General features: G+C 46.1%; 3 protein-coding genes across 7 annotated transcripts in view; all 3 read left to right on the top strand.

Moving 5' to 3' along the window:
- LOC116951066 (regulating synaptic membrane exocytosis protein 4-like) overlaps positions 1–9,846 on the top strand; it is an 85,889-nt gene extending 76,043 nt beyond the window's left edge. For both annotated transcript variants that reach the window (XM_032969439.2, XM_032969452.2), the window contains one exon: positions 248–9,846. In XM_032969439.2, the coding sequence (XP_032825330.1) occupies positions 248–469 (222 nt within the window). In that variant the 3' untranslated portion in view covers positions 470–9,846. The remainder of the gene's footprint in view (positions 1–247) is intronic.
- A 3,409-nt stretch (positions 9,847–13,255) lies between these two features.
- On the top strand, positions 13,256–17,477 carry SMIM12 (small integral membrane protein 12). 3 transcript variants are annotated; one of them, XM_032969425.2, is made up of 2 exons: positions 13,256–13,758; positions 14,730–17,477. In XM_032969425.2, the coding sequence occupies exon 2, from the start codon at positions 14,741–14,743 to the stop codon at positions 15,038–15,040; it is 300 nt and encodes a 99-aa protein (XP_032825316.1). In that variant the 5' UTR covers positions 13,256–13,758; positions 14,730–14,740; the 3' UTR covers positions 15,041–17,477. The 3 variants fall into 3 exon arrangements, with proteins under 3 accessions (XP_032825316.1, XP_075928207.1, XP_032825307.1); XM_076072092.1 differs by having other exon boundaries at positions 13,262–13,825; XM_032969416.2 differs by having other exon boundaries at positions 13,398–13,758; positions 14,735–17,477.
- Positions 17,478–24,058: 6,581 nt separating this feature from the next.
- Positions 24,059–26,048, top strand: part of LOC116951049 (myomesin-1-like) — a 52,817-nt gene continuing 50,827 nt past the window's right edge. Inside the window, exon 1 of one of the 2 annotated variants that reach the window (XM_032969404.2) lies at positions 24,059–24,247. The gene's annotated coding sequence lies outside the window, so the exon portion shown is untranslated. The remainder of the gene's footprint in view (positions 24,248–26,048) is intronic. The other variant, XM_076072077.1, reaches the window with a different exon arrangement.

The raw sequence follows: 26,048 nt of genomic DNA, 5'->3' as shown, positions 1-26,048 counted from the left end.
TAAATTAGCGAGGAATTTTTCTTCTTGACAACTTTGCAACGTAACGCCGGCACACATGGCCGATTCTCTTTTGAAACATTGCCCGGAGACCTTTAATGCTCGCTGCGAAGCAGACGGCGCATACTCCATGGTTAATACACTTGCAGTATTTACCAGGGTGGCCGCCGGACTCCAACCGCGCACCTCTGCAACCGGCTGACCCGTTTCGCTGTATAACACGCAAAATAATCGTTACGTTTCATTGCAGATCATTGTGTGGGGCGACTACGGGCGGATGGACAACAAGTGCTTCATGGGAGCGGCCCAAGTCCTCCTGGAGGACCTGGACCTGAGCAGCGCCGTCATCGGCTGGTACAAACTGTTCCCCACCTTCTCGCTCGTGGACCCGACGCTGGCGCAGGTGGCGCGGAGGCCGTCGCAATCGTCGCTGGAGAGCGCCGCCGAGGCGCCGTACATGCGCTCCTTCTAGAGCCAAGCGGCGCTTGCGGCGGCCGGCCAATGGAACGACGAGCGTCGCGTGCGAGCGCTGTGACGCGCAAGAGGACTATGCGGCAGGCGACGGAAACCATCGCAACGGCAGATTCGTCGACGAATTTGCAAGAGATCAGCAGATGCGGCGGCGATCCAGCCTCGCGTTTTAGATCTCATGAGATGTACCACTACGGACCAACCACAAGGCCGCTTTGGCTTCAACAATCAGTTTTGCCAATGGACGTGGAAGAAACTCTGCGGATTTGGGAAGCGAGGTGGCAAACGGTTGAACGTCAATGAAGCCGAGAGACGGAGACTGAATTGGAGTTGCACATTCTTCCCTCTGCCCCCGTATGCAGGGTCTTCGCTAAAGGTGGATGTACAAAATGTGAAACGGGGAACATTTGTGGCTTTTGATGGTTTTAAAGAACCAAGATTTGTATTTGGCTCTAGTGACTTAGCATAGCAAATGTGACCTGCTCGATGCTTCTCTAGATCGCCTCCGGTCTCATCGATACTGTAACAAATCAAATATTTCGGGGATTTACGGCGATGTCCACTCGGAAGATTTATTTAGCCCCCAGACATCATGCCGCTGAGTGTTATTTAAGGGCGAATAGCATCCTTTGCAGAAGCCTGTTAAAAAAAGAGTAGTTGAATCCCATTTAGTAAAATTATAAATGCATATGTTTACATGCACACTGGGTGAGAATTTTATACAATACATGCGTGTAAAACATTGCAGGCTGAACCAACACAGAGAGAGAGAGAGAAATGTATTCATTAATGACGAGTTTGTGCCAAATGTGAAGCATGGTATAATTTTAACAGAAGTAATCGGAGGTGCAGAAAGTCACGCAACCATTGACAAAGCCTTATGACTGGACAGTTAAGTATAGGGAAATTGCAACGCTATTTAAATGGAAAATCAAAAAGAAATATTATAATCTAAATAGAGATCCACTCCTCATATGCCCCCGTGAAGCACATGGGCCTCTGTCTGCGGTGCGGTGGCATTCAGCGCTATTTAAGTCGCAGCCCTGCTCTCTTTGCTGGAGAAAATAATTGTAAGCACAACCACCGCCTTCCACAATTCCCCTGCGACATTCGCCGACACTTTCTGTGCTCTTGATAAGTATAGATATGAGGTTCTATACGTGACACAAGCATCCGGTGCCATGATCCCAAAAGGCCTCAGCTGTGTTAAGTATCACCACACTCATGGCATGCTGTTCTTTGCTTTCTTGCACTCAGTCTAGGGTGTGCGTACAGTATGCTCACAAGCATCTGCCTGCATGGGATTCCAGGGGTCGGAGTACAGAACAACTTATGACTGCCCTAACATTGTTTAAGTGTTATATGAGACTTGTCGTAAGTCCGAGTTTATACGTAAGAGAGTGACGACATTGGGTATTCATAAAGCTTTGTGCAACCTCATGAGCGGTGAGGACCACTTGTACGGTCTATTGGACTTAAGAGGTGAGGACCACTCGTACGGTCTATTAGACTTAAGAGGTGAGAACCACTCGTACCGTCTATTGGACTTAAGAGGTGAGGACCACTCATACGGTCTATTGGACTTAAGAGGTGAGGACCACTCGTACCGTCTATTGGACTTAAGAGGTGAGGACCACTCATACGGTCTATTGGACTTAAGAGGTGAGGACCACTCGTACGGTCCATTGGACTTAAGAGGTGAGGACCACTCGTACGGTCTATTGGACTGAAGAGGAGTCTTAAGAGATGATTCTGTTCTCGTTTCCCATATCCACACTCTTCACCCTTAAGTGTCAAACGTCGCTGCAACGCAATGCCCAGCCCCACGCGTTCTCCCCTACTTAATGTTGCACAGGTTTGCTGTCAAAGAAATATGGGCTTACACGTGCAATGGTGTCAGGTTCACATTCCATTGTTGAAAGCACACTTTCATTGCATCGCGAATACGAATTAAGTGTCACGAATGAGATGTCAGCTTCACTGGTGGCAAAGGGCCAGTTCAACCAAGTGTAACACTGCATTATTATTCAAAGAGGAATCAGGCTACGCTGTGTCTGCGCTGACACTGCTCCAATCAAACCCTCCAATATTAAAGCCACTGACACAGCACCCAATAGCAGCAGCAGCAGCAGAGCGCGGTGCCCCGCGGGTGCTTGGCCAGGGTCTGGTGTCACGAGGACAGCACCGGGCAGACGGTGGAGGGTCGACTGCGGTGCCCACCAGGGGCACCACCCACAACATCACTCACGATTGTGTAGCGGCGGTCTCGCCCTGGAGTCCAGACTGGATGCTTAAACACGGACGCGCACACAATATCACAGTCTCAGATTTAGTTTCAATTCCTTCACCTTCAACCCCTCAGCAACTAACGCGTGATTACTGATTGTGCGATGGAGGATGCGATTAAGACGGTCAAGAATGTTCCGCGGTGTTTTTTGTTTACATCGCTTTTTGCGTTACGCCTGCACCTCATTCATTCGCAGCCAGTCGGAGAGTAGCACATCGCATCGCATGGAAGGTCATCACTGCACATGTCAGTACATCCCACAGAAGGCCGGTGCTGTAGACACTCACAAATTAGTTTGAATAGATGGCATTTTATTTGCTTATGTATTGTTTCGCCCGAGTAGCCATCAGACGCATCGGCCGGCAAGCCAGATCATAATGATATCCATGCCCCCCCCCCCTCTTTTGAAGTGCGCAATATCCTGATTTCATAACGTGTTCGTGTCTAACGCGATATTTTGATTATTGAGAGCGTATGGCAGCACTGACTCGGTGGGGACTGAGAGGCGACCACCGTTGCCATGTGAGTGGAATGTGGAATGGGTTGGAAATGCAAAGCAGCCCGAGATTGTGAATGTAAAAGCAGTTCTAACCGTTGGGCATGCACAGCAGCATAACCTACCACACGAGTCCACATCATCAGAGGACACAATACAAATCCATCGTACATCTGCATAATGTTTACTTAATACACACACGTGCACAAAGTATACACACACACAGGTATCAGTAAACAATCTAGTAGCAAAAGCATCTCCTAGGTATGGAGTTAAACAGTGGAGGAGGGCAGTGCCTGAAAGGTCGTGAAAGTTAATTTAGTTTTACTCCTTTTACACGCACACAGTTTCTCTTACTGTGGTCGTGGTCATTGGTAACCATGACATAATAATGGTGTATATCTGCGTGTAGATACACGCGATATTATTATGTGTGCGGGGTGTAAACGACATCTCAATATGTCCTCAAAAAGGCCATGTGGCAAAAAAAGTTTTTTTTCCCTGCATCAGAAACAAAAAATATATACTATTTTTTATTCTTATGACTTAGAAATGGTAACCCGCAATCATTGGGCCTCAGGTACTCCTCAAGCATTCCTGCGTACACAAAAGCACCACAACAATGTACCGTGTGAGTGAAAAAGGGTGATTTGACCGATACGCACTTATCCAGCAGTGGATTGACCATGGCTGATGATGACAAGGGCAGTAATGTTGCCGTTGTGCTTGCGTAGTCAGGTTCGTGACACGCATGGCTGTGAAGTTGCATTCAAGAAAAACGTCAAGTGAAGGTGACGCATGACAGTTTTGCAGATGTGAATAAAACATTACTCTTGGAGGGACTGTGAATCTAGAACAGAGCAGGCAAAACACGAACATCTCCATTTACACTCACTCACTACAGGAGTACACGATGCCCAATGTACTGAATGAAACGTATGTACCGTATGTATTCAGCCAAACCGATATGCCACCTCATTTAACCAGCGGCGATTTATTTTCTTGCATCTGTCGAGGTAGCCCCGTGCTCAGCGTAGAGGGTCTTCCCTGCGCATTGTCATTGTGAACACAATCACGAATAAAGATGCCAATGGGCTGTCGCCGCATTCGTGCCAGCTCGCAACTGTGGAGGCAAGCAAGCCCGTTTAGTGTGTAGGTATGTGCCAGATTTTAGCTGCACCTCTTGACACAGACTTACATTGGAGGATCGTGTAATTGTTTGTATTATTTGCTTGTAAATACGTGGAAGCTACTTGACGCTGCTGCGAGTGATAATTAATCTCCGTTATAATCTACCCGCGCCACACATTGTATAAGCACGATATTGTTGTGTTGCACACTACCTCAGCGTTAGGGTTATCGGCGAGCCGCCCGCGTTTGGCTCGGCGTGGTCACACAACATCCTGGGTTCGGAATGCAGCGAGGCCCGTGCACGTGGATGAATATGCAGGCGGTCATTCCGAACTGCGGCTCACCCACGCACACACACGACCAGTTCCGATGAGAGATATTGGAATTCCCACCCGGGGCTCTCTAGTCTCCATGTTCAACTTGGCCGTTGTGTGTTCTCCTTGTTCACGTGCAGGTTTAATCGTATTTATGATAGAGTTCCGAATAGGAGCATTCTTATGCATTTCATGAACTGAGCATGTTAAGGGTGACGGGTATACATGGACAGCCATGAACATTTCAAATAGATATACTTAAATATATTTAAAACCCTGTTGAGCTCTCTACAGCACATACATTACACATTGTCCTGGTATGCATTTAATGACTAAATTAAAATCGGTCATACACATATACACTACTGTGAAGAGTTAATTACATATCAGCTTTTACAATTAAGTGCAATGCCTCTCAACTACTAATTATATCAATACAGTATGTACTCAACAAAATGTTCTCTCCCTAGACATGTATATAGTGTACAAGCGTAGGAAGAGAAAGACACTTTTAGTGAAACCATTACACCCAAATATATAATTTTATAAGAACATCGTGATGGAGTGCCAATTATTGACTCAATATTTTCAGAAAATATTGTTTCTATGTCTTTTAATTTGGGTAAGTGGGGCAGCTGAATAACCATGGGCTATGGCTCCCCTCCCCCTTTAACACCTTTCCAGGCCCCCACCCCCTAGCCTACATCAACTTAGCCCCCCATGGCTTCTTGACTGCCACACCCCCAACTTCGAGATTGGCCCCTATCCATCTCATTGGTTTGTCAACTAATGAATGACACAAACTAAAGTCTGTGATGCCTCTGTCCACTCTGAGAGGGCGTGTCGTCCCTTGGTTTGACGACGCACATTCACGTCCACACTGCTGATACATCCAGAAAGTGCTCGTATTGGACCCACAGCGGGAGTGTATCTGTGGGTTTCCCAGGACTCAGTCCTCTCCATCCCTGTGACTCAATCTGATCCTCTCACTCGAATCCTCTTCCTTCACGCCCCCCCCCCCCCCCCCCACACAAGTCGATTAGACATCCCTCTTTACAGTCTCCCCCCTTCCTCCCATAATCCCGCCTCCTCTCTCATCGATCACTTGAACCGTTCCTCATGAACGCCCCCATCAGTCACTCGAGACTCTTGCCCACAGTCGCTTTAATTTTGATTTCCATTGCGTCGTCGATCACAAACAATCGGACCACTTGCGGGCCCCTCTCCGTGTAGGTGTCCCTGCAGGGTTAAGAGCATGCGGAGGGCAACCTCATCCCTTCGGCCGTTGAGTTTTCATGGTGGTCTTACTACATTTGAGGAAGTGGCTGTTCATGACGGTTTGCTGTATGTGCTGCCTAGTCACGGCGGCGCGACATTCATGCGTGTATTTGCACTGCAGCGGACGGATTAAGAAATATAGTTTTATTGTAAAGACGTGTTCACGTAGAATCCAGAAAAGCATGCATGACTTTTTTTAAAAAATGTATTGCATCTTGTTAACATATGACTGGTATAATGAGATAATTTATAGTGTTCTACGATGGAGGGAATTAGTCGTAACTCAACATTTCTTAGCTAACTCAGGCGCTTGGGCACTTTCAAATGTCTATTCACCAGGAACACTGCATGGGTTCATTCTTTTCCTCGTGCAAAACAAAATCCGAATAGGCACCACAAAATTAATTAGTATCTCAATGTTTAATAGAAAGCGTTTTCAAAGGGCAACTGCACCCAATTCGAGAGAGGATTGATTATGACTGGTAACTGAAAGATTAACCGACAGACAGATGCCTTGTTATTTATATGTCGCAGTGCTGGAGATTCATTCATTGAGTGTCTTAAATTAGGTTTAGTAACTGCGCTGGCTTGACAACTTCATTTTGCATCCATTGATAATCATTATTAAATGCAATACTTTATCCAGCATCAGTGCCAACTTAAAACACACTGCCTGACAGTTCTGCTTACAGCAGCCCCGTAACTCTGGAGACCGTTGCATGTTTGGCTGACGTTACCCTGACAGATGTACTGCCTGCCATCATACTGTAGTATATAACATGGCTTTGTATCTTTCTCCGTGACGTACATGTGGTTGTTATGATGTCGTAAAGCAAATTTGATTTGCCAAACATTTTAATTGTTTTGCTAAGCCTTCTTACTAGGGACCCTTTTGACACTTCCATGACCGATTTGTCTCCAGAGGCCACTGAATTCCAAGTCAATCAGTCAATGTAATTGAAGGAATGTGTGATCTGGCAGCCTGCTAACCCCAGAGACTCCACGATTCTCTTTCAACATGAACCGTCCTGTTCACCCACACGTGACAGTAAAATAATTGTATGTCTGTTTAAAGTGCGCACATTTTTAGTGAGCTTGTTTTGTTACGTTTCCCATCCTTCCGAGCACACGAGTTTTTCTTTGTGTCACTTCATTTTACTATTTGTTGTTGAGCAAGAGAAGGGAAATGCTGATGCAGTCTTCCGTGAGTGGTGCTGGCATCTGGGATGTTTGACATGTATCTATAACGGTGAAAGGGGGGAGGTGATGTTGCTGCATTTAGGAGCAGTCACTGCAATTTAATTACGTGTTTTTTATTTATAGAAATTATATTTTTACTTGCTTATTAAACATGGTATTCAGATTACTAATTTTGGTGAGAGGCGCCTCACAATATGTGAGTGCATCTCAGTTTTATCATAGAACCTACTCGGTATGGCCTTGTGTAAACAGAAACACAAAGCTTGGAGGCGTTTTAAATTAGTGATATTATTCTCACTTATTGCGTAACCAGTGTTATATTCGTCAGCATTTTTTTTATTTTAATGACTAAATTAAATTTACAAACTAAAACTTGAGTAAAATCCCACGATTTTGGCCAACTAGACTAAAACTAAAATGTTGATGAACTTAACCCTGAGTGTGGCTCCTAGTTTAGTCATGGCCTTCTGTATCAGGCCTCTAGCCCTTGTCACACAACTCAGAATTCACGGCACATGCATTCGAGGAAAAATGTACCTTGTTTTTGGTGTACAGCTTTAAGCACTCATAAAACTATCGTTGAAGTTACGGACATTGTATGCACACCGGCACGTGCGCACACATACTGTAAAGGTCATAAAACACCAATAAGTATTGCAGTCCTTATTTGGGAGAACCTAATAGTGTGACATTTCCTTGCAGGTTATTGGACTGGGATTGGTTTTACGTCAAGATAGGTTTGAGTTTCCAGGGAGAGCAGGCCATACGTGTATGTGCTATGCTCTGTTTTACATTCACTGTATGAAATTGGATTATATAAAAATCCACGCAGTTAAAGTGGAGCATGTGCACATCATGTAGTGCATTATGGATATTAATTTACAATGAGGCATGCTGAGATGGTGATGGAGAGGGAGCGTTGTGTATGTTCCTCCTTCAATAAAATTGATCAGCTTTATTGCAAACGGTCAGCATCTTCTGGGTTCTTTCGGTAAAGTCACGTAGAATGGGAATAAAATAATAAAAATAATATTCTGTTATTATTATTTATATTGTTTTATTCCCATTCTACGTGACTTTACCGAAAGAACCCAGAAGATGAATCCCTGCAGTCACGAAAGCTTTAAATCGAAATTTAAACGGTCAGCAATTTACCTTTAAATAATGTGCCCAATTGTAAATGTAAGTCGACCGTGCAAGGATGAAATGAGGACACAAGCATTTGGGCTCACTTCCATTTGTTGTGCAATTATTGCTGGGCAGTTCAACTTTCACCACATCTCAAAGTATTTTTTTTTCCAGCCGCATGGGCATTATTTTTAACATTATCGACTCGTTTCCAAAACACTATTATGAAAACAAAAACAACCCGAATAATCACTATTCACCCTGTTATTTAAGGAGATTGTGCATGTCATGTGCATATAGTATGCAACAATACAAATAAACGCAACAACAATATTCCATCTCTGAAAAAGAATTATGTTACAAAAGGGTCGTGACTGATACAACCTTGTAAATTCTCCTTTTTACAGCCGTAAACAGGGTTGTTGGTTAAAATGATGTGTGCTATTTAGAAGCTAGTCCATAGACAGGAAAATTAAGCTGTGCTAATCACGACCACCCAGGGCGTTTATTCACAAGCCACACAAGCAGGGGACAAGCACTCTGAAGTGTTCCTGGTCTTCCAGAGAGAACTAAAACACCTTCTGTAGCTGGAATTCAATTGCTTTTTAATGCACATCATTACTATGGAACATTTTGGCATGTATCCTGTATGAAATGACTGATTACACATTCAATAATAAATCGCATGCTTATATTTTCCGTTGCTGTATTATACTTACACATATTAAATATTAAGTATTGCATTATGTAAGAAACAAATTGTACATATCTATGCATTCCATATTTTGTATCTTGCTTGTCACACTATATCGACCATTATTAATGTTTATGAGCCCTTAAGGGCTGTATAAAGATTATTTATGGAGTTTGTTGTAAGTTGAATTGATCTAGTTTTGATAACACGTGATGCTGTTTTTCACAACAAATAACGCTCATGTCCCCCCCCCCCCATTTTACTACGGTTCATTGATGCTTTCTGCAACACTGGAGGCAATACAAAATTATATATTAATTTATATCATGGGTAAATAATTACTGTAATCATGATAACATGTGTAATATATGAGAGAATTGTATGCAAAAATCGATGGCATATAAAATGTTCACATGCTCTTCAAACTGGAAGAGTTTACTGCCAGGAAATGGGTTATGGACAATCATAATCTTGTAGTAAATATTTTGGAAATATATAAATCAATATTATTAATTTATCTTTTTATTTATAAAGCTGCTATTTTATGTAAACATGTGTAATATGTAATTTTGAAGTATAATTTGTATTTTTAAAATTATAATTTTACGTAGAAGCATCTAATATTACATACACTAGGGCGTAAACAAGTGTGCTGTGAATATCATGAATTCTCCACGGCGTCTTATCGTGAGAATGGCTATTTTTTACATTCACTTCTAACCTGGCACATGTTGCTGTCCTTGTAGCGTTTGTGTATGGAGATGCAACTGACAGGTATCTTAAACCGAGTACAATGCCTGACTTGTTGACTGTAACACTATTTTAAACAATAAAAAAATATATGAATTAATTACTGATGAATTGCTGTGCTTTATTCATAAAAAAACTGACATGTACGACCTGGGGTGCCTCAGCGGTTGTGCTGGTGACTGCTGCCCTACCTCTGATCTGATCAGTGGCAGAGTCACTGCGCTCCAGTCTGGTCAGGAAGCTCGTACACAACACTGCGAGATACCTAAACGCAATACGCCTCATCACCGGGCCACTGAAACTGATGCCAATCCCCTGGCTCCCTGTTCTGGCCAACATCCTGTCACCAAATATCAACAATGCAGCTCACGGCCGACTCAAGCCCCAATCCCCTTTCGGGCAACTGCGCTGCTGTCACAATCTTAGAATCTTACCCAGATCTAGAGGGACACTGCTGGTGAACAGCGAGAATAAACATCTCATCCAAGATTCAAACATCGAACCTCCTGGCTCCGCCATTCCTCAAAGGCACTGGTGGAACTATTAACCGCAACAGAACATCAACAGGCCAATGCGCACATCTTTATACATGGAAAATGTAAGACAAAGCCACAGTAGTGTGATTGTGGCCATGCAACCCAAACTATGGACCAGAAAGACAATCACTGTAGTCTGCTCTCTTTCAACGGAGCAGAAGCAACACTACATACATGTACTCAGTCTTCAAGCCATCGCTCATCGCTCGCAAACCTATGAAGTTGGCGAAGTGTATCCATAGGGCAACCACCGGTGCCCGTAAAGCAGTAATAACATGCCATGTTTTTTCACATGGCAACTTTATTCATTGGCTGTGTCGGGTGGAGGATTTGCGAAACACATTTTACCTACGCGATCTGACCCAAACATCCACTGTGAATCTGGGCAACCACTGTTGGCTTTCTCACAAAGTGGTACTCATTGTATCGACCCCAAAAAGTTAATGGGCAAGTTCGTGAGATAGGGAGCGGGGGTCCCTTTGGTTGACGCAAGTTCGCTCCCCTGAGCGCTGTGAATCACCTCGCACAGGCCGGGCTCACATCCGAGAGGAGCTGAGCCGGGCCCGAGTTGCACACAGAGGCTGACAAGCGAGAGGAATACTTAAAGCCACACCGTGGGACCCTTAAAGGGGCACCTTTGAGGTTGGGTTCGACTTCATAAAAACACCGCGGGGTTTGGCAGAAGGAATGGATGGGCGGATGCCATCAGTGGCAATGGACGCGATGATTTACCTCTTGACTTTTGTCCGACTGAGAGAGACTGACCCCCGCCGGGCGTGAGTGGAATGTTCACCCCAGGCTCAGGGACCTCGGTGGACAACAACCACGGTCTCAATGCTGCCCGCAATGAGAGACACGCGTGTCTGCGTCTGTTCACTCGTCGCTGTGTGCCGCCTTGCGCCGCAGCGTAATGAAATGGGGAATATTTTTCAGATCCCAAAAAAATAGTTGACAACCAATCCACGAAAGTAATGTTCTGAAACAACTGTCCTACCTCAAAGGGTCCTCCTCTACCGGAGCAGATAGTTTTCCCATCTTTGCTCTACTAACTGTTGGTCACCTAATATACAAACCTATAGCCCATATTTTCAACCTGTCCATCAAAGAAGCATCAGTTCCTCTAGAATGGAAACATTCCTATGTCCGTCCACTTCACAAAGGGGGCCCTAAAGATGATCCCAATAACTACCGACCTATCTCAATTTTGTCCCTATTGATGAAATTTTTTGAAAAATTATTGAACTACCAAATTAGCAGTTTCCTGTCCACCAACAATCTACTACATCTAAAACAATCTGGGTTCCGGAAAAAATGCAGCACCACATCTGCTGCATTAGACTCTTTGAATCAAATTTACAATTGCCTTGATAATAAGCAGTACTGTGCCTGTCTTTTTCTTGACCTGTCCAAAGCTTTTGATACAGTTGACCACAACACCCTGCTTAGTAAACTAAGTTGCCTCGGTTTTTCCGAGAACACAGTACAATTGTTAAAAAATTACCTCTTTTCTCGCACCCAAACTGTATTCACAGATGGTTGGAGGTCAAACAGTGTTAAGATAACAAAAGGGGTTCCACAGGGTTCCATCCTCGGCCCCCTCTTGTTCTCTCTTTATGTTAATGACTTGGGCACTGAACTGGATCATTCCAGGGTAAATCTTTTGCAGATGACACGATACTGATTACTGCTGGCCGCTCTCCGGATGACGTGATTGCTAAGCTCCAGGGTGATTTCAACAAACTACAACATCAGCTAGTTTCTCTTAAACTAGTCCTGAATACCTCCAAAACCAAGGTGCTATGCTTCTCTCCAGGACTAAAGCAGGAAGTTATTTTTCCTCAATTACATTCCTTGAATAATTATCAAATAGAGCAAGTCAAGATCTATAAGTATCTTGGGGTCATCCTGGATTCAAAACTTAGTTTTGAAGATCACATTGATTATATTGGTAAAAAGACAAAAATAAAAATTGGTTTTCTGTATCGACACAAGCACTGCTTCCCCCCAATGTTCCGTTTGGAATTCATAAAAGCCACCATACTGCCTCTACTTGACTACTGTGACATCGTGTATAAATCAGCCCCAAGTACTGTACTGAAGAAGCTTGATTCCATCTATCACTCGACCTTAAGATTTGCATTGAACTGCCCATATAGGACTCACCACTTAACATCTCTTAATGTTCGACGGCTTGTGCACCAGATCTTATTTATTCACGATGTACTTACAAAAAATTCCGCAGACTACCTACTGGATCTCCTCTCTGTTTCAAAGAACAAATTTGACCTCAGGTCTTCGCCCATTTACCAGCTTCACATTCCCTATTGCCGTACAAAAACTGGAGGAAGGGCCTTTGCTATTGATGCCCCCAGGGTCTGGAATGCTATTGCCAATAAACTGCAACTTGAATCACTACCTATGAGATCTTCACTCAAAACTGCTCTAGAGGAGTTGTACAACCCTAGCTGCCACTGCTATTCAGTGGCCTAAAATATGGCTTTAGATGTTGGTGTTATAATTTATTTATGTAGTTTATTGTTAAAAATTCGGTCACAGTCCCTATGATCACTGTTACATTGGATTTATGGCTTTTATTTTGGTGATTTCGAAAAAAAATTTGTTTTGGCCATGTTTTGTTTATTGTAGTACGGAGTTAGACTGATGGCTTTAATCTTAGTTGTCTTGTGGTTGTTGTTGTTGTTATTTGACTTGCATCCCACTGGGATTTTTGCACACGGCGTTGGTGTACGATGCTATTTCAGGAATATTTTGATATTTTTTTCCTGTATTTTCTGTTTGCACAGTCACATAATCACTTTAAGATGTTTTCTTGTTCATGTTTTTTATTTGTTGCGGTTGCACCCGATTCAAGAGCCGAATGGCTCACAGGGCTATACCAAATAAATGAACTATGAACTAACTATGAACTATGACACAGAAGCGGCCCGCGCATTGAGAGCGATGCGGTGCACCGAGTCGCTGCGTGCCAATCGTTATTTCAGTGTCATGCTATCACTCGAGTGTCATCATTTCACATCGTCGAGGTGCAATGGCACAAACAAGCAGCAGGAGTAATGCTGTCAGCGGCTTGCACTTGATTGTTGACTGCTGTTCGTATAACGCGTTTCGCAATTGAGCTGCCCGAGCGGCTTCCGTAGGGGTCAGGCAGGCGGGGTGGGGGGGCTCCCCCGCGTGTCACCTTCACTCGGGGCCTGAACAGCGCTTGGCCTTCGTCGCGTAGTCCAGGGCCTTCCGTGGCCAGAGCTCGGCCTTCAGTCAGCAGGGCCTGCAGTGGTCACACAGGGCTTTCCGCGTGCAGGGCCTTTGTCTAGTACAGTGCCTTCAGTGAGCAATACAGGGCATTGACGACACGGCTCTCAAGGGCCCACGCGGCCTTGGGGAACTTCACCGACTAACAGGGCCTTCGCGCGATTCGAGAAGCATCACCCTCGGGCCTTCGTGAGCGTGAGAGCCGGGTATGATTTTAAGTTACAGCCCATTTGTCACTCCACTGCTGGATGAAGGCCTTCCTCCCCGTGGCCCGTGAGTCGTGCCGTTTGTTGGACCACACGACATCGGTGCGCCTTGGCGAAGGGGGGAGAGGAGGCCCAGGGCAGGTTCTCGTATTGCTCGCCACTGACGTTAGCCATGAGTCGAACTCAGGCTTCAGTAGCGCAGTGGCATGGTGTTAAGGGTGGGGTAGTGGATTATAATTATAATCGGGCCTCGTTCGAGGAGTTGCTTAAAACTGTGACTCGTTACCTGGCCACAACACACGAGTCGGTCGTAACCCTCGCCAAGGGAGTGTGTCAATCACATCTGTAAATGACGAGAAACCCCCATGGCTACAGAACAATTAGTATGCGAGTCTTGCTACAGTAATGTTCTCCTGAAGATGTTTTATTTGGATTGGTGATGGTCTTGTATCAACGCGTGTTTTATGAGTGTCATTGACTTTGCAATACAATATGCCAAATTCCACAGTTGTCTTTATCGGAAATCAAGTTATTACAATGATAGACTGCATTGCTATTTTATTGCTTATTGTGTAATGTTCACATGTAAAGTTAATGATGTTGTGGTCTGACCGTTTGTTTAGATTCTTACCGTTTCAGATCTCCCTCGAAAAATAGACTTTCTCACAACGGGTTCTCGCCTGTTTTAAACAAAAAGTACATTCTGTCCCACCTACTACTTTTAGTTATATTGCCATTGGTCAGAAGCTTGACACATAACGCTACCAGCCTTTGGACGTCTCTCCATCTCGCCACCTGAAAATGTTTGCCCAAACCACCACACAAAACGCTCTGCTGCCTTCTTCGCACTCTACGCTGCTGACATTCTGGAACGCATCACCCTCCTTTGCACTTGACAGATACAAAACCGCAACAAAAGACAGCACAAAAAGACGGGCCGTTGTTGATGTGCTTTCTCCAAACCCTCGCAGAGTAGAGCGTCATGTGGCCGATCATCTGGACCGCGATGCGCACCTACGCGCCCTACGTGACCTTCCCCGCGGCGCTGGTCGTGGGCTTCGTGGGCTACAACCTGGAGTGGATGGCGCGCGGGGGAGACCTGGGGCAGCCGTACGAGGAGCGAGGGGTGCTGGAGCGACGCGAGGAGCGCCGGCTTCAGGAGCAGCTCCATGACGTGGCCACCGGTGGCCCCGGCCACTTCAACAGCCTGCACGACGTGCGCGAGTTTGCGCCGCGCGCCGTGCTGGAGCGTAACCGCGCCGGCGGTGGAAGCGTGAGCTAGTGCGATGCATGTCGAGCCCCCATCGTGACGATTCGTCCGTGTTTGGCAGACGTTTCGTAAAAATGTAGTGGTGTCCCAATTATTGACAATGGTGCCACTACACCACGTCTTTGCTGACAATCGGAAGAAATAGATCGGTTAACAAGATGGGAATGATATCCAAAAAAATCGAATAAATATTTTGTCAGCCTGTAAGTTTCTTTTATAAAGAATTTAATGGGATGGAGGTATCTACACTGAAGACAAAATAATGGTGGATCTAATAACTTAAAGGTTCTCTATAATATATTGGCAATGTACCTGATATGATAATTGTGGGAGGGATGATTTCCTGAATTGGTGTAAACTTCCTCTGCACTAGTATCCTTCATCAGGATGATGATTGTTGGGACATGTGGTCCCGGTGCTGAACAGGTTGCATTGAGCTTTCATGAGGTGACTCTGACCGTCTTGTAAGACAACTTGAATGAAAGTGTACTCGAAAAAAAAAGTTTGATCCAATTTTTGTCACTTGGTCCTTCTTTGATCACACCAGTGTCAGTTTGGTATTCGTGTGTAATGCAATCGGTGTCACTACAAATATGGTTATGATTATTGATGGTGTGTTTGGTGTGGTGTTTGCCAGGTGACGTAACAGAAAACATTAAATTGCATTCATCCCACCTGTTCATATCTGCAGCCTTTATTTGTAATTGAGTAGTATTAAAGCAAATGTTGAAAGAAATAAATTTGCCAAATTATTGGTTGATCTTTTTATATAATGTATTGTCTAACATATAAACCCAGAAAACATGGACCATTTTTCCAACAGACTGAATAGCAATATTTTTGCATGTGGCTAATATACCCTGGAAAGTTTTCCTGCGTAACTTAAGTTCAGTGCCCTAATTAATACAATATAATTAGAGTGCTGCAGTCCTTTTATATTAATTGGCCTTTGTCTTCTCCTGTTATGGTACATGTATTTTATTTTGTGTTTAATATATAGATTGTGGGGGAATTGTCCCTAAGGATATCATATAATTAACACTTTTAGAGTTAACATAGCTCTGGAAGGTTATAACTGGATACAATATGGCATTCTCTGTTGTAGCTGCATTTTGTGTTTAGTTTATTGTCCTTTCCCCCAGCACCTCCGATAAGTATGGTTGGCTACGTACGGTGTGAAAGAAATTCAAAATATATCAATACATACGTAGCAACTGTTGCCTCAGGTTTAAATGCAGAAGCTGTTATGAGTAGTACAGAGTGGACCTATCCGGAGTAGGAGGCTATTGTGACAGTACAAGAGTTCACCTTCCACTTTGTGACCTTAAATACTCCATGCTCCTGCGTGTCAGTGTTTCTGAATGCCGAGGCACTGGCTACGTGGATTGAAACCGACACTGGTGAAAAAACGCATTGTTATCAAACACTAATTTAAAGACGAGATATGGTGTCATTCTTATCAATGACTGCCAATGTCTGTAAATATTGGAAACATACTCTTTGGTTCTATTCGGTAAAGTCACGTAGGTAAAAAATAAAACAACATGTGACTTTACGTGACTTTACCGAATAGAACCAACGAGTATGGATCCTTGCAGTCACGAAAGCTTCAAATCTAGAATATTGGAAACCTTCAGCATGATGTGGTAACCGCCTCGGGCTGTGGTTGCGTTGATTGCCGCGGTGATGCACGGCGAGTGGGCCGCACTGCACCATTTACGCTGCAAGTTTACAGGCAGTGCTGTCGGTACAGGCATTTTAGTCAAACCTGCTCATGACTGTTTTGAACATGGTACACATTTGGAGGATTGTGCTCATAAGTACGAACATTGGGAATAGACCTAGTTTGGTTGTTAAAAGTGTTCCACCATCATTTACACAACAAACTGGAGGGCCTTATTGAATGAATTCCACAGCCTGTAACAATAAATATGCGTGGGCGGTGTTGTAAGACTGTGGTTTATGCTGGGAACCATTCACACTGGATTTTTGCGCGATGTGAAGCATGTTCACATCACCACAGTGCAACGTAAGACTCGGGTCCCTTGCTCCACCCTTACCCTGATTGGTCGCCGGCTCACTATACCACTGTGAACACATTTACAAAGGCGCACTTGGCACATTGTTGTAGGGGGATTATACAAGCGATATACACGGCGTTGTATGGCAGGAGGTGAATCCTCTGTGTTGCTGGGATATTGTTACCTAGGTTTCACCCGGCTATTATGTGTTGGCTGCGCAATGTTTATTTAAAAGACTGCTCGTGTCCCTCGTGATTGGCCAACATTGTACAATGCTGGTGGGTTTCAGTGAATTTATGACGTGGCCTTTTCACATATAAGTTAATGTGGATGTGTATGCTCATATGTATACATGTTTAAGCAGTATTCCACACAGCAAGTTCAATGTTGTATTATACAAATAATTGTAATAAAGTTCTATAATTATACATTATCCTGTTCATGTCCTTATTGTGGTGATACTTAACAGCAGTCCAGACAGACACAAGTTGCTAAAATCGTACGTGTAAAATACATATGACAAACAAGTATCTCCACGTATTCTGTGGGTCTTTTGGCAAAGTCACGTATATATTTTTTTTATTTAAAATAAAGTGAATAAAAAATAAGTATCACGATGTTTTGATCGCAACACAAGCGATTGTCATCAGGAGAAAAAAGTGGGGGAAAGCTGCTGAGGCGGCAGGCTGTCTTAAAGGTTTGAAATGGGTGTAGCCCAAGGGTCATGACCGAAATGGGCGGGGCTAGTGATGTTAAAGTGAGAAATTTGCATGTCAATGGAAGATCGGGGAGCTACCTCCATGACGACGGTGCGGAGGTGGCCATTGTATTGTGAGAGATTAGCATATCAATGTAAGATCGCAGAGCCACCGCCACATCGAGATTGAGAACATGAGCAACGGTGGCTGTGTTAGTGTGAGACATTTAACCTGTTAATGTAAAATCAGAGAGTCGAAAATAACAGCTAACATCGGAAGGTAGGATGGAAACATCACAGCCAGTTATGAATCTTGAGTGTGGAGGGAAAAACCGGTGGACCCGAGGAAAAATCTATGCGACCACAGGCAGAACATGCAAACTCCAAATATACAGGCGTCCCGGTCTGGATTGAAGCCACAACGTCCTGGTAGTTAACATATCACCACTATAGACATGGTACCTAGCATGCTTCGGTTTATTTAAACAAGCGCCAAGTTTATTTAAACAATTTAACTTGATGCTTGACCTAATGTAAGACCTTCTTTGGTTCTTTCGGTAAAGTCACGTAGAATGAGAATAAAACAATAAATTGATAAAATAAAATAACACAATAATATTCTCACGACGTTTCGGCTACAACACAAGCGGCCTTCATCAGGTGAAGGGGACGAGACTGTCTGTTTATTCTCATTCTACGTGACTTTACCGAAAGAACCAAAGAAGATGAATCCTTGCAGTCACGAAAGCTTTAAATCGAAATCTAATGTAAGATGTGTTGCGAACAAGAACCATTGTGTGTGTACCTTTACGATCTCAAGTAAGATCAATGGATTTGACCATGATGATATCAGGAGTCATGTAGGAGCGACCTATCTTCCCCAGGCGCTCCGCTTTCCTGCCGTGAGCCCAACACTCGCTAATGAAATTGGGTCAAACGTCTCAACGCAGAGGCCGCCTCGAAATTCTCGTTACTCAGAATTGCCTGCGTGAATCATTGGCGTTGAGACTGCAACATTGCCAAAGCAAGAGTAAACATCAGCAATGTAAATGCTTTGTTATTAACTTTATCTGTTTTATTTAAGCAATTTTTTAAAAAAACCGAATGTCTTCATTGCCGATGACGCACTTTGACGCGGCATACCAGGAGCACACGTGAGACACAGAAACACTCTGGATGAACGCACTGGATAGGGAAGTGTGTCTGCAGGATTACAATAGCCACTGTTTCAGCAGCGAGTGCTTGACCCCGTTTCCTCCGGGGTTGTGATGGCGCTAAACCTTGGCGCGCCTCCAGATCCTCTCGCACAAAGGTAAATATAGCCCCACTCTTATCTAGGTGCATGGCACTCTTCTCAAACCAATCACTCTAAACGTAAACACATGCTCTCATTGTGATCCCAGCTCACCTGATTGCCGCGGGCGTGCAAGTTGGTGCGATGCTCTTTGAGGCGTTCAACTCTGAGAAGGAGGAGGAGCTTCGCTCCGTCTGTGGGTCTCTGTGCGTGTCTGTGGGTCTCTGTGCGTGTCTGTGGGTCTCTGTGCGTGTCTGTGGGTCTCTGTGCGTGTCTGTGGGTCTCTGTGCGTGTCTGTGGGTCTCTGTGCGTGTCTGTGGGTCTCTGTGCGTGTCTGTGGGTCTCTGTGCGTGTCTGTGGGTCTCTGTGCGTGTCTGTGGGTCTCTGTGCGTGTCTGTGGGTCTCTGTGCGTGTCTGTGGGTCTCTGTGCGTGTCTGTGGGTCTCTGTGCGTGTCTGTGGGTCTCTGTGCGTGTCTGTGGGTTTCTGTGGGTCTCTGTGCGTGTCTGTGGGTCGCTGTTCGTGTCTGTGGGTCTCTGTGCGTGTCTGTGGGTCGCTGTTCGTGTCTGTGGGTCTCTGTGCGTGTCTGTGGGTCTCTGTGCGTGTCTGTGGGTCTCTGTGCGTGTCTGTGGGTCTCTGTGCGTGTCTGTGGGTCTCTGTGCGTGTCTGTGGGTCTCTGTGCGTGTCTGTGGGTCTCTGTGCGTGTATGTGGGTCTCTGTGCGTGTCTGTGAGTCTCTGTGCGTGTCTGTGGGTCTCTGTGCGTGTCGGTGGGTCTCTGTGCGTGTCTGTGGGTCTCTGTGCGTGTCCGTGGGTCTCTGTGCGTGTCTGTGGATCTATGTGCGTGTCTGTGGGTCTCTGTGCGTGTCTGTGGGTCTCTGTGCGTGTCTGTGGGTCTCTGTGCGTGTCTGTGGGTCTCTGTGCGTGTCTGTGGGTCTCTGTGCGTGTCTGTGGGTCTCTGTGCGTGTATGTGGGTCTCTGTGCGTGTCTGTGGGTCTCTGTGCGTGTCCGTGGGTCTCTGTGCGTGTCTGTGGGTCTCTGTGCGTGTCTGTGGGTCTCTGTGCGTGTCTGTGGGTCTCTGTGCGTGTCTGTGGGTCTCTGCGTGTCTGTGGGTCTCTGTGCGTGTCTGTGGGTCTCTGTGGGTCTCTGTGCGTGTTTGTGGGTCTCTCTGCGTGTCTGTGGGTCTCTGTGCGTGTCTGTGGGTCTCTGTGCGTGTCTGTGGGTCTCTGTGCGTGTCTGTGGGTCTCTGCGTGTCTGTGGGTCTCTGTGAGTCTCTGTGCGTGTCTGTGGGTCTCTGTGCGTGTCTGTGGGTCTCTCTGCGTGTCTGTGGGTCTCTGTGCGTGTCTGTGGGTCTCTGCGTGTCTAGACCTCTCGGGGGTCGATCTGAGTCAAATTAATAAAGAAAAATGAATAATTGATTCCTTCCGGAACGCAGTCACAGGGTTTACGCTTTCACGCCTTCCACCTTGCGTTCTGGCCTCATTTCCACCACTGATATTGATAGCGTGAACTACCGGCTCACTGCAACGTAATTAACAACCGGCGGTAACCGTCCGCCTGTAGGGCACCCCCTGCCTGTAGGGCACCCCCGCCTGTAGGGCACCCCCTGCATGTAGGGCACCCCCGCCTGTAGGGCACCCCCTGCCTGTAGGGCACCCTCGCCTGTAGGGCACCCCCTGCCTGTAGGGCACCCTCGCCTGTAGGGCACCCCCTGCCTGTAGGGCACCCTCGCCTGTAGGGCACCCCCTGCCTGTAGGGCACCCCCTACCTGCAGGGCACCCCCTGCCTGTAGGGCACCCCCTGCCTGTAGGGCACCCCCTGCCTGTAGGGCACCCTCGCCTGTAGGGCACCCCCTGCCTGTAGGGCACCCTCGCCTGTAGGGCACCCCCTGCCTGTAGGGCACCCCCTACCTGCAGGGCACCCCCTGCCTGTAGGGCACCCCCTGCCTGTAGGGCACCCCCTGCCTGTAGGGCACCCTCGCCTGTAGGGCACCCCCTGCCTGTAGGGCACCCCCTACCTGCAGGGCACCCCCTGCCTGTAGGGCACCCCCTGCCTGTAGGGCACCCCCTGCCTGTAGGGCACCCTCGCCTGTAGGGCACCCCCGCCTGCAGGGCCCTTTGAAAGTGTGCGGCTGTGTTCCAGCCCTGAAGCAACCGTCGTCACATTCGTGATATTTTAACAGCAGCGCAGTGAATATTTGAACAGCAGCGCAGTGAATAGGGGGAGTGGTGGGTTCACGCATCGAGGAGAGTCGCCCTTTATTCCTTGGGGTCCAACACCCCCCAACTCACGAGCACACACAACTCTTCTTTAAAAGGGCACATATTGCGAGGTGGCTTCGAATCGTTGAAATGGGCTCGCCCCCGAAGAGCACCCTCGAGAGGGGCGCGCGATAAAAACCTCTCCTGCCCGTGAGTGCTGTCCCCACACACGGCGAGGTCTGCGCAGCGTCACTCGGGCATGCGCGTGACTGCAACTCGCGTGGTGGTGCACACTGCGGAGTGCGTGCCTTGGACACACACTGGGGCTCGCGACTGCATCGTTGAGAAGACAATTTTTATTTATTTTACCATCCTTCCCTCCCTCCCACCCTCTAGGAGTTGCGTCCAGGACGCGAGTTGGAGCCATGCTTGTGCGTGACATTGAGATGGCTGGCCTAGGGTCTCATTGGAAGCAGTAGAATATTCATTGGGGTGAGGTTTCTTAAATTGAATAATCCCAGCTGCCAAGCTCCACACGAAATGAAACAAACTCACTTTATTTATGTGCCAAGGCACCTGCTATTGCTTTCCTGGTGTCGTGACGGCTCGCGAAAGGGGATTCGGTCTCCAATGAAACTGAGTAGGCGCTGCGTGTCGAGGGAACTAATAGTTTAACAAGTCGTGTTAACGCGTGGTGGGCTGAGTTCGCTGAGCTCCGAGTTTGTCCACTCACATCCCGACATGCCCCCCCGGGGCGAGTGTGTGAAGTGTGAACTGCCAAGGGGGGTTGTGCCTGAGACGGCGACGAGAGAGAGAAGGGAACGAGACCCCTAGAGGGAGCGAGACCCCAGGACGAGACTCCCAGAGGGAGCCGTCCGCAAGAAGTGTCCCGCAAGGGGAAAATAAAAAAAAATATATAGGAAGGGTTCACTCACCTCTCTGCCAAACTGCCGTAGGGAAATAGTTGGCATTACGACAAAAAAGAGATATACGTGGTAAACGTGGTTATTTTAATGGACAAAAATGTGTAATTATAGTATTAATGATTAATTACAAATAAGATGCACCTTTAGTCACATTTTAATGTTCTATTAACAGTGTGAAGAACTGACAAAATTGAAAAAAGCTAACTAAATGCACGTGGGACATTTTTTTCCGTGAGGCCCTTTCTGAATTCAACTCGGCCGCTTCCTGTCAGAGGAGATGATGGTGATGAAATCGCCCCTTGTGCAGGAGCGATGTGGATTGTTCCATGACGGGATTGTGGGCGATAGTGGTGGCTTGGGGAGGCCTTCATCCAGCAGTGGATTTACCATGGCTGATAATGATGCAATGAGGGGCTGCGTCAGTGCTCTAAAGGGTCAAGCATTGGATATTGACAACTGTTGCGGATACTAGATGGCCGCTTGGCTTGACCCCTCCATCACTGACGCCATCGCTGGCTGTGCCCACTCACCGGTCGCTCATTGCGTGGGAGCCAACTGCTGCCGTCCCTGCACCACTGCTGCCAGCGTGACGCTACCCAACGGGGCGTCACATTTCAGCTGAGCTTGTCACTGGGTTATTCCGCGCAGTTGAGAAAGCGCGTCTCAAGAGGGACGCCACCCCCCCCCCCCCCCTTGCTTAGGGGTGGAGGAAATCACAGTTGCGATGATAGATCCCTACGCAACATTGCCGCTCTTTTTGTAAACGTTGGGTCGTAACGTTCTCTCATGCGTGCCGTCACAAGGGAGGGTGCACGCACAGCCGTGTATCATCGTCGAGTCAATATTTGGCTGTGCGGCGAGGCACATGCACCACAGCACCAGCATTAACCTATACCAGAGATATATGGCGTGTATCCTTACAATACACACTTATATTTGGACGGTAAAATATCGAGTCTGTGGTGTGATCTTGCAGTACTGGACTTATGGATATGGCGTGGACACATCAGCGGCAGATTGGATATAGTGACGATGGTGACTATGATCGCCAACAGTGGAGGACAGGTGCTGCGAAAATTAATGGGCCCAGATGGGTCATAGATGGAAATACTTGTGAATAAAGCAATGGAATTGCAAAAAACTAAACCCGTAATCCTTTTCGGTAAGTCAACAATGATTATATTCTTGGTTCTTTCGGTAAAGTCACGTAGAAGGGAAAAATATATATAAACCAATAAAATTATCAGGACGTTTCGACTGCAACACAAGCAATCATCATCAGGTGTGAAAACCACAGCAAGAAAATTTGAAAAAAGTGATTGCTTGTGTTGCAGTCGAAACGTCGTGAGAATGTTATTGTTTTATATATATATTTAAATTATTTTATTGTTTCCCTTTTTCGTGACTTTACCGAAAGAACCAAGGATATGAATCCCTGCAGTCACGAAAGCTTTAAATCAAAATTCAACAATTATTGTTCTATTTTGTGACTTTTCCTGCCATGGGAATGTGTAATTTCCAGTGAAGCTGAGCGCCGCTCTATCGGTAACTGAGCAGAGAGACACCGTGACTCGACTCCGCTTTGATTTATTTTCATTCGTTCTTCAGTTAAAGATAAAAAAAATCCACACTCTCCCGTGGGCTTCAATCACCTGCACTCTGCCTCCTCGCCCCCTCAGCGTCTCGCTCAGAAGCGCTTCCCCGCGCTTCTCTCCACTGCCACTCACGCCCCACGGTGACCACTGCCGTGGCCACCGGGGTCTGCCCTCTTGGCTGGGGAGCGAGCGAGCGAGCAGGGTAATCGCGTAGTAAGCGTGCCGAAAATACCCCGGTGGAAGCGCCGTTCCTCGCCATACATGGGCGCGCCGGGCAGCAACGCCCTCGGGTATCCATCTCGCTCCCCCTGCGCTCCCCTGGCGCTCTCCCATCCTTCCTCCGGGTCCCCTCTCGCCGCACGCCTCTGGGATTGTATCGTGCGCTCGGCTTTGTGGGTTTGTGGTGCCGTGTGTGCGTAGAGTGAGGAGGAGGGAGTCGTTTGAAGGCTCACCTGGCCGTTGTTTCGCGAGAGTTTAGAGAGTAACCAGGTAGGTGCCAGATCACCCTCGCTTCTGGCTTCGCTGGTCGTTGATTAAGAGAGCAATAACACCATTAAAACGTTAACATTTAAACATATATTGTTTAGATTATATACTTTGTGTGTGTTGTATATGCAATTGATGGAAATGTTAGAATGTATATTATGCTGTACATGAGGCCCTGTTGTATACTTACACCACGAGACGCAGCATTTCATTTTCTAATTTGCCTCTTCAGTTTGCCAAATGTGTTTTACGCGCATCCTATTTCCGTGTCTAATCAAGAGTAAAACTACAGTAACTTAAGAAAATATTACGCTGTTAACTAGTTTGCATGGTTGCAATTCCCATGTGTTCTGTGTGTGTGTAAAGACTGTGAAGAATGTTAAACATTATAATTACAATAAGCAAGAGCAGTGGAGCGATAAGGATTGTCATTAATGATTATTTAATAGGCTGCCTCATCCTTTGAACCATCGAGCAATTGAGGAGAGTGGCATTTGCTAGTCGGCATGGTCTGGATTAAATTACATGAATATTATATTACATGGTCTGCATTATAGTACACGTATATTATATTGGATATTATATTATGTTACACAAGACCTGTTTTGGTATGGGGACAATGTATGCAGAATCATCACCAAACAAATGTGCAGCCCTTTGTCACTTACTATCACTGCTTAAATTAACGTTATTGAAATCAATGTATGAACTTTATATTCGAAATTTTACGCTCGAACATTTTCACATTACTATGCAGTTACTTTAATTATCTAACAGATTCTGGGATGCTGATTCGGTCGCGTTTAGCCCCCAAGGTTCTTTGCTCACATCTACAATACTTGTTTTACACACACACACGAACATATATACCGCACTCTGCTGTATATATAGTCGGGCTAAATATACTCCGGGGCATAGCATTCGTCTGCAATTAGAAGGGCAGTTTGAGAGTTTAAATTTCGGTGGGAGAGTGAGGGGGATGGGGTTTGACGAGTGACTTGACCCTGTCCATAGTATCTGAGGTTGATCAAATAATGAGTGCCAATTGACAGGAAGTGAACAGTGATTGTCCTCTGCCCACACTGATCTGGATCAGGAGAGCCAACCCAACAACTGCGAGCACTGAGTGGGCACTCTGACCTTTGACTTTGCTTTTCGCACAAACGAAAAGCAATCCCTATGGTCGCACATGCCTTCCGAGTTAAAATCATGGATGGGGGTGAACTGAGCCCATCATTCCCAGGGTGTCGATCAGATACGTGCAATTTTGTGTGCAAGTCAGCAGTGGTTGTCCTGTGGAAGATTTGTCCCATCACAGGAATGTGGAATTTCAGGCACTGACTCAGTGCTTTATATCGAAGATGAGCACTGCTTCCGTGCTTATTTGAGCAAGGAATCACTTTCACCAGACCTGGATTATAAATCCTCACTTGCTGGCTGTGTTGTGTATTCATTAGTGACTCACCAACTTACTACACTAGAAAATCTGGTTTAATCCCCGCCAGCTGAAACCTGATTTCAAACCAAGGATCTCAGCAGTGGTGGCTCAGTGCTTTGACCGCTAAGCCACCCAGCCACCTCTTCTTGTTTAACTTATAATTACCAGGCACACTATTTGAGTAATTGACTAATGGCCTAAAGAATGTAGGTCAGCTTTCCGGGTGCCCTTGCAGTCAATGGAATGTGCTGATGCTGCTGCTGGTGCTGCTGATGCTGTTCCAATATTACTCATCGTCTTAACCAAATCCTGTAACTAGGCTGGAGCTAAAATTTAACTTATTTTTTATTTTACCAGGTAGGGCCC

This window comes from Petromyzon marinus, chromosome 3, assembly GCF_048934315.1.
Source record: "Petromyzon marinus isolate PM22_M1 ecotype Great Lakes invasive population chromosome 3, UKy_Petmar_22M1.pri1.0, whole genome shotgun sequence".
Taxonomy (NCBI): domain Eukaryota; kingdom Metazoa; phylum Chordata; class Hyperoartia; order Petromyzontiformes; family Petromyzontidae; genus Petromyzon; species Petromyzon marinus.
The sequence above is the reverse complement of the archived record's forward strand: the minus strand, read 5'-3'. Positions and strand labels throughout refer to the sequence as shown.

Bases quoted from the DNA above. Each gene is read 5' to 3' on its own strand.
- SMIM12 (XM_032969425.2), top strand. From the start codon at position 14,741: ATGTGGCCGATCATCTGGACCGCGATGCGCACCTACGCGCCCTACGTG.